General features: G+C 32.2%; 1 protein-coding gene across 1 annotated transcript; it reads right to left on the bottom strand.

Moving 5' to 3' along the window:
• Positions 1–1194: 1194 nt before the first annotated feature.
• Positions 1195–6890, bottom strand: LOC11444287 (CTP synthase). Its single transcript, XM_003628908.4, has 20 exons — positions 6420–6890; positions 6080–6159; positions 5758–5844; positions 5558–5608; positions 5218–5335; positions 5058–5114; positions 4747–4811; positions 4571–4654; positions 4166–4216; positions 4014–4076; positions 3880–3926; positions 3701–3770; positions 3554–3616; positions 3262–3351; positions 2898–3164; positions 2706–2791; positions 2550–2598; positions 2390–2470; positions 2217–2310; positions 1195–1723 (listed from the first exon to the last, which is right to left on the bottom strand). The coding sequence occupies exons 1-20, from the start codon at positions 6535–6537 to the stop codon at positions 1518–1520; spliced, it is 1827 nt and encodes a 608-aa protein (XP_003628956.1). The 5' UTR covers positions 6538–6890; the 3' UTR covers positions 1195–1517.
• Between the last annotated feature and the right edge of the window lie 10325 nt (positions 6891–17215).

The following is a 17215-nucleotide window of genomic DNA, read 5'->3' as shown; positions in this document are numbered from 1 at the left end:
ACAAATTATTCTTCCTATAGCAAAGTGACACTAGAGTTATTAAAATAAGTCCAATCCGATGAATTACTTTTATTTTTTTGAGAAATCCGATGAACTACTTGTTGACTCGATATAATAAATTGGTTGAGCTATCAAAATAAAATATTGTTTTAGCGCCCCATCGAGTTGTTCAATCTATCGAAACATATCCTTCGATACGGTTTTTTCTTCTCACAGAACAGATTGGAAGCTATCTTCGAATGTGTTTTCACTAAATTTTAAGCAATCGGGGGCCTATGAAGCAAAGCTCATCAAAATATGAGACAGATTAGATCCAACTTTACACACCCACATACCTTAAGCATCATATGATTCTGGAAATACACTTTCATTTCATATGGGATTTTTTTTTTTATTTTTGTTTGAAAATACTCGTCCTGACAGAAAAATCAATTCTAGTTATGTATTTCTGAAAGAGAATTGCTTTATCAACCCCTCAAGTTGCTCAAAAGCCCCTTAGGATCATAACTTCCGAACACATCAATTTATCGAGAATGACGACACGGTCATTTTTTTTTTGGGTCATAACTTTCGATTGGCTTATTTTTAGGGGCCTATAGTGCAACTTCCCTTCTGAAATGCTAGGGGGCGAAAAAAGGTTGGCCCCCGTAATAAACTTCAGTACTCCATTACAAGTCGGCCTATAATAGACTTAGACGGGATCAACTCATTGTACAGTTTCTCAATCCGCCTCAATATATGCTCAAATCTACCAAAATACACAACCGAAAAACGTACTTCCGGTGGTATATTACATGTCAAAATACACGACTGAATTGGTAAGCCCCTGCGTTTTTGGAGATCGGATTGAGAAATTATCTAAATTTAATTGTGTATGTTTCATATTCCAAAGCATGTGTCCATATCTCGCAACTTGGGATCTGTTGTATTCTTGGATTACAGTTTGATTGATGTCAGGTGAATAGGTGATACATTACATATCCTTTTGAAGTTTAAACCATGGGGTACATCAGAAGTGGTTGATGCACGGGGTGTGAGTGTTGTGAACTTGAAAGTACTGAGTTCGATTCCTACTAATAAATTATATATCCTTTTACAAAAATGGATGGGTTTATAAACCAATTTAGTTCGCGAGTCAACGGAATCTGATTCGTTTACTTGCAGAGAAAGAATCAGATCTTTAAAATGAACATGGAAAAAAATAGTAGAGAAATTTTCTATAGACATAACCAGATCTTGGCAAAACCAAAGGAAGTACTATTGCACTAAAACATGAAGAGTTCCAAACTCAGAAACACTTAAAAAACTTAGTTAAAAGAGCTAGCCCCATTAAAAAGGCCGGGATCAATGCTCATCATCTCTGTCTGTATCATCCTTAAAACTCTATTCCTACCAACTTTCAGTTTTTGACTGTACAAACAACTTCTCTTAAGAAAGCCCTCAAACACCATATTTAACCAATTAACCTTGAAATTTCTAACACATCAAGTAAACACTAGTAGTAGTAGTTATATCATTTAGTAATGAAATCCATTTCCATTGATATTGCCATTTCCATTTCCATTGATATTGCCATTGCCATATACATGTTCTGGCCAATAAGCATGTGGCTTTGTTGCTGATCCATTCTGATATGTTTTGACTGCTCGGATATCACTTCCTACTCCTCTTGAAGAGTGTTGTAAGACAGCATCAAGTTTTCCGCATGCTGCTGCAATAAACCCTGTTGTGTTTTGACATTAACCAATCCAAAAGTTAACATCTCAATTCTAAAATTGTTTTACTAACTGACGAAAAGGTTTTACTAACTAATTGATCACAAGCAACTAACTTAGATCAGAAAAAGCCTTTGTTGTTCATTAGGGTATAAACTTGAAAATGGTTCCTCTACATGCACCCTATTTTTAGATGTCTTGTTTCTTGAAAATGCATGCAGTTCAATACGCAGATAACCAACACATAGAAGAGTTCGCATTTTTACAAAGGTTTATTACTTTGGAACGCTTAAGTTATGATTGAAGACACGCCAATGGTATTATATTATATTTCTATGAGCAAATATGTTGCCATTGAAAAATAAAAATAAGGAAATGCAATGAATTTTCTAATGAAGTCTAGCTAGAATCTAACCTATAAAAGTTGAAGATCATATATTGCAAAGATGATCAATTAAAGTTAACATGGAATTAAAACGTAGACATGTAGAATATAAATACCTAAGAACAAAGGAGAAGGTCTCGCTGGTCTTGATTTAAATTCAGGATGGAATTGGACACCAATAAAATAAGGATGATTAGGTATCTCAACAATCTGTCAAATGAAACAACAAAAATTTCAGCTACATATGTTAATACAAATTGAAAAAGCTACATGAGAATGTCTATAGTACCTCCATGCGTTGACCAGTTTCATCCTTTCCAGTAAATGAAAGACCGGAATTTTCAAGGCTAGTAACCAAATCAGGGTTCACCTGCATAATACTAGAGATCATTCTCTGTTTTATAGAAACATACAAGATAATTTTATGCATGACAATGCAAATGCAATACCTCATATCTATGCCGATGTCTCTCATCAATGAAGCTTTTGCAGCCATATCTAAGAGACAGGGTCTACGTGTTAGAAACCTAATAAATCTCATTCATTGAAAGCACATATTTATCTCTTTCATGCCACATAAAATATTGAGTCATCGGCATACTCACAATTTTGCAGATTTGCATTCCTTGGTCTGGAAATATGTCCTCCTTGATCCAAGACGCATGGTACCACCCATATGTGTTTTTGATCCCTACACAAAACAGTTCAAACAAGTTACAAAATAGGGAATAAAAAGATGCATGTTTGTAATCAATATTTTTGGCATTAGCATGAAATTAATAAACCAATGTACACACCTCAGGCATGAATATGACACATGGACTTTTAGTATTCGGATCAAATTCAGTACTATTAGCATCTTTTAAACCAAGCACAGATCGTGCAAACTCTATGACAGCAATTTGCATTCCAAGACAAATGCCAAGGTATGGAATTCTGTTTTCGCGTGCATATTTAGCTGCAATAATTTTCCCTTGCACTCCTCTATCACCAAAGCCTCCCGGAACAAGAACACCATCAGCACCCTTTAATAACTTCCACGCTGCCTTATAAGCATCAGGATTCTGCAACATTGAATAAGAATATATATATATAAGAAGTTGCTAGTGTGAAGAATAATTAATAAAAAAAAATTATATAATGATTCAAAATTCATGTAACCTCTTTTGCAGTTGCATCTTCGAGGTTGGTAGCTGAAATCCAATCCACGGTAAGTTTCTTTTGGCAACTAACAGAAGCATGAACCAAGGCCTGATATCAAATATTAAATGTATCAACATATGTAAGTAACAAAAAAACAAGCACATGTACTTCAGGAAGGAGACCGACATATGCAAGTAAGCATGTTAGGAAGTTAGGCTCAGAGAAAAGCCTAAAATATATATTTCACTCTTTAAAAAAAACTCAGGAAGCTATAAGATTAATGCAGCCATAAAGTTTAAGCTAACGTCACCTTTGTAACTGAGAGGTAGGAATCAGAAAGACATGTATATTTCCCGACTAACGCTATACGAACCTGCCATTTTCAAGGAATAAAAATATAAATATTTACAATAATCAAGTATAATAATAAAATTAAAATTGGATTTTGATCACTCACTGGTTCATGAAGCAAATCACAAGATTCAGCTCTACAAGTCCATTCCTCTAAATTAGGCTCTTGTGTCATACTGTAGATACAATAAAAAACCAGCCTTTCAGAAAAATAAGAGATAAAAAATTGTTGATATTCATCGAGTCCATGAAATAGAAAAAATTCAGGGAGTTAGTGAGACTAACCCTTTAATGTTCAGCACTTTAAATATAGCTTCATGAGCCTTCTGATCCTATAGACCAGAGGAAAATAATTTGTAAGAAAAGGTACCTACAGATAAGATGATTTTATAGTTCAGCAGTTTTGTAGGAAAACTTACTCTTAAAAGCAAAGGAATGTGCCATATGTTGGGAACATCATAAAGAGTAATTATATTTTCCCCCTGAAAACATAATGCAACTTTAGTAGAGAAAACTCTTGCAAATCACAAATCATTTGAACTTGTACATATATATCATTACGAAAACATACCGGAAGCAGGCAAAATTGAGAAAGTTTCGCCTTTGCATTCTCATCCAGTACCTGAGAAACAACTAAGTTTTAGAATCCTATACTAAAAAGTTCCAGTCAAGAATAGTATGATTGCATTGCAGCATGCATTTGTGTTCCTTTTGTGCATATACTATAATGCTATGAAGCACTGACAGAGACATGATACTGACACGTATACACTGATAATAATTGGAGAAAATAAAAGTGTATAAATGTAATCAAATGTGTCAGCGTTGTAATGGACACACGAACATTTTTCAATATGAAGTGTATGTGGTGCCTTGTGTGTTATATTCTGCACATTTGTTGACATATATATAATATATATATATATATATATATATATATATATATATATATATATAGAGAGAGAGAGAGAGTAACCATTGTGCTGCGGCAAGCCAAGATTTGTGGAGTCAGTCCTTGGCTTCTAAGTCCTCTCACACTATGCTGTGTTGGTTTTGTTTTCTGAACATGAAAAGGTTATTTTATATGTTAGATGAAATAAAAATCATTTTTTACATAGATCTCAAAGGCCATTTAGAGTTGTAAAACATTACTTGTTCACCAACAACATTTAAAACAGGAACAAGGCTGACATGAACCAAGCAAAAGTTGTTAGCACCTGCAAATGAACATATATCATGTAACAACTAGAAAAACAGCCTCTCCATAAAAAAAAAATAAAAAACTATAAAAAGGACATGTAAGTTTTTAATTGTGGTCCACAACTAAAATTGCAGCCACAATAACAGTTTTAGAAGTCTCTGCAAGGCCATCGCAATAAAAAGGCTTCCGTTGCAAACGCTGTTGCGGCTACAACAATTTAAAACCAAAGGGCAAACTTTGTAAATAAAAAAAGTATTCTCACCTACTCTATATGAGAAATGTCCTAATGCTTGAATAAAAGGCATGGACTCAATATCACCTGCATCCAGAAGAATTTAAATTCAAATTATAAAACAATAGAAACTAACAATCCATCTAATTCTAACCATGAAGAAGCCTGAGGAATGTTTTCAAGATTGTACCTATGGTTCCACCCAATTCTATGACACATACATCAGCTGGACCTTCTTTTCCATCCACTGGTATGTGGGCCACCCTTTCTATCCAATCTTGAATAGCATCAGTAATATGAGGGACAACCTAAAGTAGAAAATAACACCATAACATCAAAACCAAATACCATGAAGATCTTTGTTTATCACAACAAAAAATGAAAACATGTTTATTACTTCTTTATACTAAAGGTGAGTTTGACAAAATTACGGTAATTTTGACTAAAAAGCTTCAACAAAATTACAGTGTCAACGTGATTTTACGAAACTCGTGCCGATCTAAACATGCACTAAATTAATTAGGCAGTACCTGGACAGTTTTTCCTAAATAGTCTCCTCTTCTCTCCTTATCAATGACAGACTGTAAAATTATGTAAAAATCAAAGTTAGAGTCCTTAAGAGATGAAGGAGTTTGTTGTAAATTCCAAATTCCAAATAATGATCTTGAGAATCTGTCACAGGTGGGAAAAAAAGGACCATAATTCCATGAACATGACAAGGGAAACTTGCCTGGTAAATCTTTCCTGTAGTTATGTTATTATCACGGGTCAACTTGACATCCATAAAGCGCTCATAGTTTCCAAGATCCAGGTCCACCTTTCAACCAAAATAAAGAGTCAAGATTCTTCTTTTTTTGTTCTTACACAAAAACACAGCTTTTTAACAATTTATTACTGAGAAATTTTTTTTGCATAAAGTTGGTACAATATTTTTCTTTCATTTTTTTTCCTTGAAACAAGGTTCATTTGTTTGTTATGATTATTTTATAATTTATTTTTGGCCTTTTTAGGCATGTCCTTGAAATCAGAAAACATGTAATGTTTATTTGTACCTCACCACCATCATCTAACACATAAACTTCTCCATGTTCAATAGGTGACATTGTTCCAGCATCTGTGTTCAAGTAAGGATCTGAAAAAGTGTACCAAAATAACCAACTAGTAAGAAAAATGCAACATAACCCTTCAAAGGATTTGAATTAAAAATATTAAAAACCCTTCAAAGTTTCAAACTTTGAACAAAAACAATGGGTAGGGGTTATTTTTGTCAAATGAACAAGAAAAGACAAGAAGAGAAGAAAACTGCAAAAAAATAAAGAAAACAAAATGCATGTTTTTTTCTTTGCTGCAAAAGGTGGTGATAAAAATTGAAGAGAGAAAGATAAGATATACCAATTTTGATGGCAGTGACACGAAGTCCACAAGCTTTGAGAAGCAAACCAATACTACTAGCAGTAACTCCTTTGCCAAGTCCACTAACAACTCCACCAGTTACAAGAACATACTTCATTTTTTTCTTCAAAATTTGTTAACTTTTTCAAATTTTCAATGTCTTTGTCTTTGTTGTTATTGAGAATAAGAACACCCTTTTAGACACAGAACACAAACAAACACTAAAAAGTGTTTTTTTTTTTTGGTTAACAACTTTTGAGTTTGTGCAACAGACACAAGCAACAGAAAGAGGGTAGCTTAGGAAACAGAACAAAACAGAACAGAGCAGAGGAGTGAAATGAAATGAATATGAAGAAGAAGAATAGTTAGTTAGTATGAAGGGTGAAATATGAATATGAAGAAGAAGATGGCAATAGGTGGTTTATATAACATACACCATGCTGCTTCCATTTTCAGGGAATAGAGAGAGAGAAATTGACGGGTAAACTTTAAAGATATAATTAAATATAAAAATCATTAAATACTATGAATTTTATTTGCTATTATGTATTTATTACGTGTCAATTAGTCAGTTTTCATTCAAAGAAGTTAATTGAAAATATTTAATATTTGTTGCACAACATGTTAGAGACCTTAAAAAAAAAAGTTATAGACCTTGCCTAGAGCTGTCAAAACGGGTCGGGTCGTATGGGCCGGTCCGTTTAGCCCGATTAATTATAGAGATTGGGCCTTAAATATTGAGCCCGAATTTTAATAGGGCTTTTTAGCCCAGCCCTAAAAAGCCCGCTACCCGTTAGGGCTAGCCCGAGCGGGCCGAGGGTAGCCCGCTAGCCCGCATAATAAAAAAAATCCTATAAATTATATATATTTTGCAAATAATTCTTTACTTAGTTGATTATCAAAGTAATAAATATAAGTGAAAATTCAATGAATTAACACAAATATACATGTAATATAAAATTATATTTACTCGTTTCGTTATTTATAATTTTAAAGATCGAAAATATAAATATCTATAACCATAACGTATCGAATTTATTCAAAATTGTTTTCCTTGCCGTTTTAGTTTACGACGTTTGTACAAAAATGTTTACAATTTATTTTTGTTCTAGGCATTATTTAAATATATTAAAAATATTATTTATAAAAAGAAATATAATTTTTAATACGGGCCGGCCCGTGTAGGGCCGGGCTCGGGTAGTATATTTCAAGCCCGTTTTTCAACCGGGCTTTTTGGCCCGGGCCGCCTGTTTTGACAGCTCTAACCTTGCCTAAGAAAAAATATGTTTTTTTTTTTTTTTTTTTTTTACAAAAACAAAACATATTCATTTATTCAAATCGATATAGTACATCAGATACAATCATCGTTAAAAAACATAAAAGATGAATCTACGAACGAAGTCACAACATCTAAGTTAATATCATACAACGGCAAAATGACTACAAATAATATGATAAAACCTAAGTCACTGAAATACTCATGCTTATGGATATGCAACGTTAACGCCCAAATCATTGGTTGAATTAGTAATTGACTGAGATCGATCTTTCAATATAAATTAAACAAATATCGTTCAAAAACGTGAAATAAAACACCACACTTATAAGACGAAATCACAGAAAACACAAAAGGAAAAAGGCCCTGTTTTGATAAACAACTTATATAGATGCTTATAACATTAGGGCTTATAACATTAGAGCTTACATCATAAGCTCTTATACTTGATAAGCTATTTATGTTTTGATATGTACACTAAAAAGTACTTACATAAATTGAAGTGTTTGGATGTGACATTACATAAGCAATTATCGAAATTTTAAATATTTTTAATTTAACAAAAAAATCAGAGAATCGAATCACAATTATCAAGATTTTTTTTGATAAAATTAATCAAGATGTACAAAACAATGTTATAATATATTAATTATAATTATATATATATATATATATATATATATATATATATATATATATAGTATAATCAATATTCGTCCTTAAAAAAAATATCAAAGTACCTAATTGTATGCTGCGTAAACACTCTGCAAAAATAAATCTGAGAAATTATGATTGTAAACTTACCATATATATAGATATTAGTGTACAGTTTGTTACCAAAAAATGACAAGTTAAGTTTGTTTATTTTATTCAATTTCATTTTGTTACGTAACAAAAAAATAATAAAAATCTTCCTTAAAAAAAAAAATAATCTTAGTTACGTGTTACTTTAGTAAGATAAGTATATATCAATTTTGTTACTCATGCACCGCCAAAGATAACTAACATTATAATTAAAATATATGTTTTTTTTTTCTAAAAACAAAAAAAATATATACTCCCTCCGTCCCAAATTGTATGACGTTTTGGGCATTTCACACATATTAAGAAATGTAATTAATATTGTGTGGGAAAGAGATATTATGGGTTGTTTTACAAAATTGTCCTCAATAAATAATATAGGAAAGATAAATGAAGGAATTGAAAGAAGAGAGAGTAATAAATAGTTAAGGATATAATAGGAAAAGTAACATTAATTTTTCATTGGTATTGTAAAACGACATACAATTTGGGACAAATATTTTTTCTAAAGTGACATACAATTTGGGACGGAGGGAGTATATGTTTTGAAAAAGTGGATCCAGAGAGAATCGAAGGAGGTTACATAAATTCATAAGCTCCTTGTTAAACCGGAGGGTAAGCTGAAAATTTAGGCTTATTAAAATATGGCATAAGCAGCTTATGAAACTATGATAAGCTATTTTTACTTATTTACCCAAACACCTTTAAAAAGGCTTATGGGAGTATATAAGCCCACATAAGCTCAAAATAAGCCAATCCAAACGGGGCCAAACTTGATATATATGAAAACCACTTATTTAGGTTGAAAGAAAAGGCGAAAAAAGATGTAGAGGGGTGATTCTAGGTCAAAAATGATCTAAAACCACCCATCCTCAATGAACGAAGTAGAAAGAAAGTTTAAAGAGAAATTGGAGTTTCTCTCACATAAAACTAAGGTCGACTATTTTTTTTTTAAAATGTTACTGTATTTTCCTTTAAAAAAAAGAGTTAAATAATATTTTTTTAAACAAATTAAAATGAAATATATTAAACACCAAGAAAAGCCACCTCCCCATCAGAAGGTGTGTCGAAAAAAAAAACTAAGGATGTGTTTGGATGGAGGGTTTAAGAGTGGAGGGAAGGGAAGAACATACTTTTCTTTTTAAAATTATGGACATTATAAAATGATTTTTAGAAAATTGAATTAACAACATGATAAATGATCATATAATACTTAATCTATTTTAGAAAAACATTTGACATTGTTCATAAATTTAAAAAATAAAAATGATCTCTCCTCCATCTTTCCATCTTAAACCCTCAATTCAAACACACCCTAAGATTTCAAATAAAAAAAAAATTGACCAACACACATTAAAGAATAGGGCATTGATTAGAAAAGAAAATAAAACAATACAATCAACCAACACTCAAAGAATCAAAGAGACACCGCCACCAACCAGCAAAACTCAAGAGAAACATTTACAGTCTTATGCTTCAGCACACACAAAATCAATTTATTTATTTTTTTGGTCAGGTAGCCTAGTGGCTAGAATTCTCGAATAAGTGGGGTGTCTGAGGTTCGAACTCCGGCCCCTGCATATAACAATACATGTCCCTACCAACTGAGCTATGCTCACGGGGACATCAAATATTTAATTTTATCAAGTAAATAAGGCATCAATTTCTCCTTATAATTAAATAATATTTTTATCCCTCTATATATAGTAAATTTTGATTTTATTTTATTTTTTAAAAAAAATATCTTATCGTTCTCATAAAACTTTTGGTCTCTTTTCTTATCTCTAACAAACATAATATTGACATGTTTTTGATGTTTTTAATGTGGGGTTCGACACCTCTTGAATATAAAAGAGTTATAATATTGACATTAATACAAAAAAATAAACTGGTCATTAGATATCAAAAAACAAAACTGAAAATTTTAGAGTGCGGAAATATCCCATTTTATTTTTTAAAGACTAAAATTAAAATTCGATAAATAACTTATATAACCCAAAAAAAAAAAAACATGTTGTAGAAGTAACACAAAAAAATACAGCATATGTTTTGATTTTATTATGTTTGGACGATTTAAAGGAAAATTAATTTTCTTTGTAAAAATGATTTTACTTAATTTTATTTTAAAATTTATTGTTAAATTCACTTTTACAGAAATACATAAAAAAAAAATATTGACATTATAAATGGATCTAAATGTAAATCATTTTTATATTCAACTCTTTTTTATCAAAAATCAATTTTACATAATTGATTCACTCAAAATTGATTTAACTTTTAGAGAGCTTTTAATATTTCTTTATTGGGGAAGTGGTGTTGGATGATGTTGACTGATAAGGGGGGTTGTGGTATAGAGTTTTGAAAGCTAGATATGGTGAGGTAGGGGGCGGTTGCAGGAGGTGGGGAGGGGTGGGTGTTCGGTTTGGTAGCAGACGTTATGCAGGGTCCGTGAGGGTGTTGGCAACTGGTTTGAGGAGAATGTGAGGCGAGTGGTGGGTGATGGTCGGGATACGTTATTCTGGCATGACAATTGGGTGGGGGGTAGTCCTTTGAGACTTAAATTTCCTCGCTTATTTGACTTAACTGTGAATAAAGATTGCTCGGTGGAGGAGATGGGAAGGTTAGATTGGAAAGTTGGGGGGAGGGGGTGGGAGTGGAGACGTCGTCTGCTGGCGTGGGAGGAGGAGTGTGTGGGGAGTGTTCTGCCATGTTACATAATGTTGTTTTTCAAGTCACAATTCATGATACTTGGCGGTGGTTACTTGATCATGTACATGGTTACTCGGTCCGTGGAGCATACCACTTTATTACTACTCCAGGGGGCGGCTATTGACAGACATTCTGTCGATGACGTTTGGCACAAGGTTATTCCTTCAAAGGTGTCCTTGTTCGTGTGGCGTCTTCTTTGTGACAGATTGCCTACTAAAGACAATTTGCCAAGGCGGCAGGTCATTCAAGCAACTGACACGTCATGTTCGACAACGTGTGGTAATTTGGAAACAACAAAACATCTGTTTTTGAGTTGTGACATATTCTTAGTTCTATCTGGTCACTTGTGTTACAATGAATAGGTATTTCAGTGGTTATGCCTGGTGATATTAGACATCATTTTTTGCAGTTCATTCATATGACTCGTGTGCCTAGATTTACTCATCTTTACTTAAGGGTAATTTGGTTTTCTTCAGTTTGGTGGTTTGGAAGGAACGAAAGAACCGCGTATTCAACAATGCGGTTTCTAGCCCTTTTACTCTTCTAGAAAGAGTTAAGCTAAACTCATTCTTATGGTTAAAGTCAAAACAAGCAGCTTTCAGTTACAGTTATCATGACTGGTGGAAACAACCTCTGTTGTGTATGAGTGTTCACTAGCTTTTGTTTTTTGTTAGTGCTTATGTTGTTTTGGCACTTTCTCTTGTAAATATTTTTGGCTGATTCACCATCTGCACACCTTATGCGGGGTGTTTTATTGTTGATTAATATATATCATTTTAACTTGTTCAAACAAAATAAAACTTTTAGAGGGGTCAAAATTAATTCTAAAAGTGTAGAATTGATTTCAATATATTTTGTTCTTCTTATAATGATTTCACCTTAAGTTTAAAAAAAAATATGTTAACCCCAAGTTTTCATAAGATTGTGGTCTTGATAATCCGGTGTACAATGTGGTATGAGCCTTAGTAATCTGAAACTCAATTGTGACGTATGTATAGTCTGATCAATAATTATTTCACCTAAGAATCAAACTAGGGTTATGTCGAACAATTTATCTTTTGATGAAGTTCATTAACTACTTGTGCTCAAATGTTTGGTTGATGATAATAAACTTTCATATCAATAAGCTTTTTTTTTTTTTTTTGAAAGAATATCAATAAGCTTTTAGCCATGTGATTTATTCTATAACAAAGATGTATTTCTAGCAACCAGATCATAACTATTTCTTATGAGTTCAATTCCACCGTTCACTCGCGGGGTCTAATTTAAAGTTAGAGTAAAATTTTATATGGATTAAAACATTAAATTGACATTGGAAAAAATCGAATCAAATTTTATTTTTTTTGAACAAATCAAAATGGAATATATTGCTCAAAAGAGAGGTGATTCACCCCGCACAAGGTGTGCTAACGTGATGAATCGCCCAAGGTCTTATACAAACAACAGGCACCTATCAAGGATATCCGCTCCCAAGGAGAGAAAAAACTATAAAAAAAAATTACATGATACCCATACAAGGTAGTGGGTATCTCCACCAATCGTGGAAGCCAAACGAAAGAGGCACAACATTTGACGAAAGCCATAAAAAAGAATTCAACTTCACCTTTTCTACAATACTAAGAGGATCAATAACCTTATTGTTAAAGACACAATTATTTCTCTCCTTCCATATTGCCCAAATACACGCCTACCAAATAACTTTCAAATAAAAATGAGTAGATCGCGGCAAACCCGCCAAATGAATAAACTGAGAGAAATGTTCCTTAACCGAGCCTGGAAAAACACAAGGAACCCCAAGCCACTTACAAACAAGATACCAAGTTCTCCCAAAAAGATCACACGTAATGAAGAGATGGTCCACCGTTTCAGGGTCACCGCACCCGCCAACACAAACGTTGTCAGCTGGTTGAATAACATGACGACGCACCAAATTTGATCTCGTCGGAATTCTATCTTAAAGAAGACGCCAAGTTAACAAAGAAACTTTAGAATGAACCAATTTGTACCACACATCAAGACCTACTACATATATTTTAAAGTCTCATTCGAATATAAACCCAAGTGTGTGCATCCATGTCTACGGTAAATTAATATTGTTGTGAAAACACCCGTTATTCAAAAGTAAATGAGTGTGCTTGAAAAAAAAAAAAGGTAAATAAAACTGATCACACAATAAAATTCAAAATAATCGACCGCTTAATATAATGGGGCAGTTAATTTTTTTTATTTTTTTTAGCCTTTGTACCGGTTCCGACTCATCAAAGGGGTGCGACTAATCCGGCTCATACGTAGAGGCATGTACACTGGTCAAGTGTTGTTCTCCCTGGGAATCGAACCCGTATTCTCCGGATACATTCTTAGAAGGAGCTCCTTGCCACTGGAGTCCAAACAACTTGGTTATTCTAAAAGATATATATTTATAGCAATCATTGTTAGAGCTAGTCTTACTTACATATAATCATAAATAAAATTATTTGAGCATACACATCATAATGAAACAAATTAAAAGATAAAATAAATTAGTCATATTATTCATTAAACTATTTTTTTTTCTTTCAAAAATTAACATTTTTGCGAGTGTTCCTAAATTATTTTGATTTAGGAATTTCTCCCCTTGTTAATATGGTCCTGGTCCATACATGGGCCAAAGAATTTACTGATTACATGGGATTTTAATATTAATTAGTGGACCTCCAAATCAACTTATCTTAAATTGGCTCCGTGGCATGAAGGACGTGGAAGGTCTAGCATATAGAGTTGAGAGGAGCTATGAATAGATCATGACCATACACAAAGTTAGGGGAACTACATTGGTAGTTTGGTTGGTCTAGAAGAAGAAGATGGTGAGCCAACGTGGTGTAGTTTAGTGTTAAGAACGTAACTTTGTCATTTTAAGAAATATGTTGTTATGGTTTCATTTAATATGAGTATTATTTGAACAATTATTTGATTCACAACTTATGGGACAACCATAATTTATAAAGAAAATATAGATATTTGCACGATGCTATGAAACACGTAGATTTATATACCGGTGAAGTTTAATTGGAGGCCTCATTTGTCTGGGTATAAGAGGAAGATTTTTTATTTTTTTAAGAAAGTACACGAGGAAGATAGAAAGGGTTCAAGAAAAATTAAACAAAATAAAGAGAACTTTTCGAATGAAGCTTTTAAAGGAAGCGATGACCTAACGATTAGGAAGATAAATCAGTTAATTAGTCGAGGGAATTAAGGTTATCGTTGGAATAAGTGACTCAACAAGAAATAATTATACGGGCTTATCGTAAGTGGAATAAAAGGTTCTAACGACTAAATTTTTGTCTTTACAGTGCTATGATGACATTGTTCATGCACATCTCTGATAATTGTGTCCCAGCGTCTCATTTATCGAATGGAAACTAATGATATAACACAAGGGGCATTATTTACACCTAAAAATAATCATCATGTTAGCAGATCTCGATCGATAGGCAATTAGACCATTAGGAGATGAAGCCTTCCAGCCGATTGAAAGTTTGACGAGATTAAAGCAAACGGGAGAGGAAAACTAATTATTTCTTAAGGCTACTAACTTAGTATATGGGGTGTAAGAGCTTTAAGATTGAGTTGAAATATTGCGGAACTGGACAATGAAGCGAGATACCCATGTTCCATATTTGTAGCAATACTGACTACTTTGAGGAATGATGGAAGTGACACAATTGTCATGAAGTTGTACTCTTAAGAACATTATTGACGGACCACATCGTGTAGGAGGAGACTAAAGCCGAACGTGAGGTGCCATAGTCCCATTAGGAAGGGGTTTACCACACATAACCTGCGAAATTAGCCAAACAGAGATTTAACATTGTAGGTCACATCGTGTGGCTGGTAGATAATAATTTCACTGCAAACACTTTGTTCATACGCTGTAATCAAACTATTTTCATATCTTTATTCCTCTATTGTTTTGCGTTCATCTTTATTTTTATTACATTTCTTAGTGTAAATCTAAAACCAAAAAGAACTACACCAAACATTCTATCGGAGAAATTAGAGAATTCACAAGTGAAGGAAAGAGTTGTTCCCTTCTCTCAACACCAATTACTTGAAAAAAGAGAATCATATATTAGAAAAAATTCAGTTAAACCTCGATTAATTTTGCGCTTCCATCAACTGTTTGTTATCTTAAAAATTATGTTGTGTTTATGTGTTTTTTAATTTTAACCATTATATTTTTTCATTGTAGATTATGTACATTTTCTTTAAGGAAAGATTATGTGCATTTTTAATAGCATACAACTTGTAGATTTTATAAAATAAGTGTCTTGTCTTGTAAATACACAACAGTATATAAACTATATCAACATTTGATATGTTTGAAAACAAATTAGATGACCTCAATTCTTCACTTTTGTGCACGTGGTTTGTGTAAGTTTTGCCACCTGTGATTATTTGAAGGGTTGGTTGAGTCACATTGTCGTGTCAGCGTCGTGTTGGAAATTAGAAACAACAGGAAAGAAAATTGAACTTTTGAATCCTCCGACAAACTGACTGACCCGGTTGGCATGGGAGCGGCAGCAAGCAAACCAGCAAGGTTGGTTCGTAGGGCCAAATATACTATATATGCATTTTCTTTAACCAAATTATTAAACTAGAAACTTCATATTGGTATTTATTTTTAGAGTTTTGTTATCATTTATAAATTTATACTCTCTCAGTTTCAAAATGAGTGTCACTTTAGCAAAAAAAATTGTTTTAAAATAAATATCACTTTACATTTCCAATACAACTTTAATTTTTTTCTTCTAACTTTACTCTCTCAAACTTTTCTCTCACATAATTTTCAATGCAACTTTAATTTTTTCTTTCTCTTATAAAATAAAGGCAGTTTAATAAAAGTGTTATATTCAATGTTAAGAATTTATACTAACAAGTGCTCTTAGGGTACTTACTAAGGATTCAAAACAAGAAATAATTTAAGAATTTTATGTACAAAAAGTTTTTTTTTTTAAGTTTCAATGCATTGAATACACAATTTTCAAAAAAAAAAAAAAACTACATTTAACTTCTAAAGAAGTACCTCAAGGGCATTTGTTAGCATTTCTCAATTTAAAATAGTAAATTTGTTTTGCAACTTATGTTAGACAAACCTTATTTATATAATAGTTGAATTAAGGATTTATTGGATTAGGATTTTAAGGGATTTTAATAGGCTTTTTTTACATGAATATTTTTTGTGGTATTCAATCAAGATTATTTGTCATTTATAAAAAAATCTTGTATTATTCAATCAAAACTTTGTATGACTTAAGAAAAACTCATGATATTCAAATTTAAAATGAATGTTTAATAAAATCTTTAAAATGAATGTTTAATAAATTAGATTTTATGGGATTGTTAAATGAAATTTTAGCATGAATTTTTTTTCCATAAGATTTCTAAGAATTATTTTTTTTTAAAAGATTTTTCTATCCCTTTTCCCATCTCTTCCTTTCTCTCTCCGCTTTATCTCTCTCTCTTTCTATTCCTCCCTCTCTTCTCTCTTGTAAAAAAAAAAGAATTTGTATTAAAAATATTGTAAAAAAGTCTGTGTTATAATAATTTCTTTTCTCTGAGTCATTATAATTCATAAGATCTTTTGAAATCTTATAAATTCGTAAAATCTTTGAAAATCATTTAAAATCTTATGATGTAAATCCATTGAAATCCAAATAGTAAATCTTGATAGTCTTTTAAAATTACTAAAGTCGTTAAAATCCTACAAAATCTTTTAAAATCCAAATGACTTTTTTAAACAAAAATTATCCTTTAAAATCCTAATCCAGTACATCATCCACATGTGCCTATCAATGAGTTTAGCTTAGTTGTTAGGGACTATGCATAATATATGCAGAAGTTAGGGTTCGAATCCCGGATATTCCACTTATTCATCTAAAAGATTAATTTTTAGTCACTAGACTATTGATAAAAGATTATAATTCTCTTTTAAATTATAGGTATATCAGGCATAACATAGCTTGTATGAAGT

This window comes from Medicago truncatula, chromosome 8 (assembly GCF_003473485.1).
Source record: "Medicago truncatula cultivar Jemalong A17 chromosome 8, MtrunA17r5.0-ANR, whole genome shotgun sequence".
Taxonomy (NCBI): Eukaryota; Viridiplantae; Streptophyta; class Magnoliopsida; order Fabales; family Fabaceae; genus Medicago; species Medicago truncatula.
Note: the sequence above shows the minus strand (reverse complement) of the source record. Positions and strands in the feature narration are given on the sequence as shown.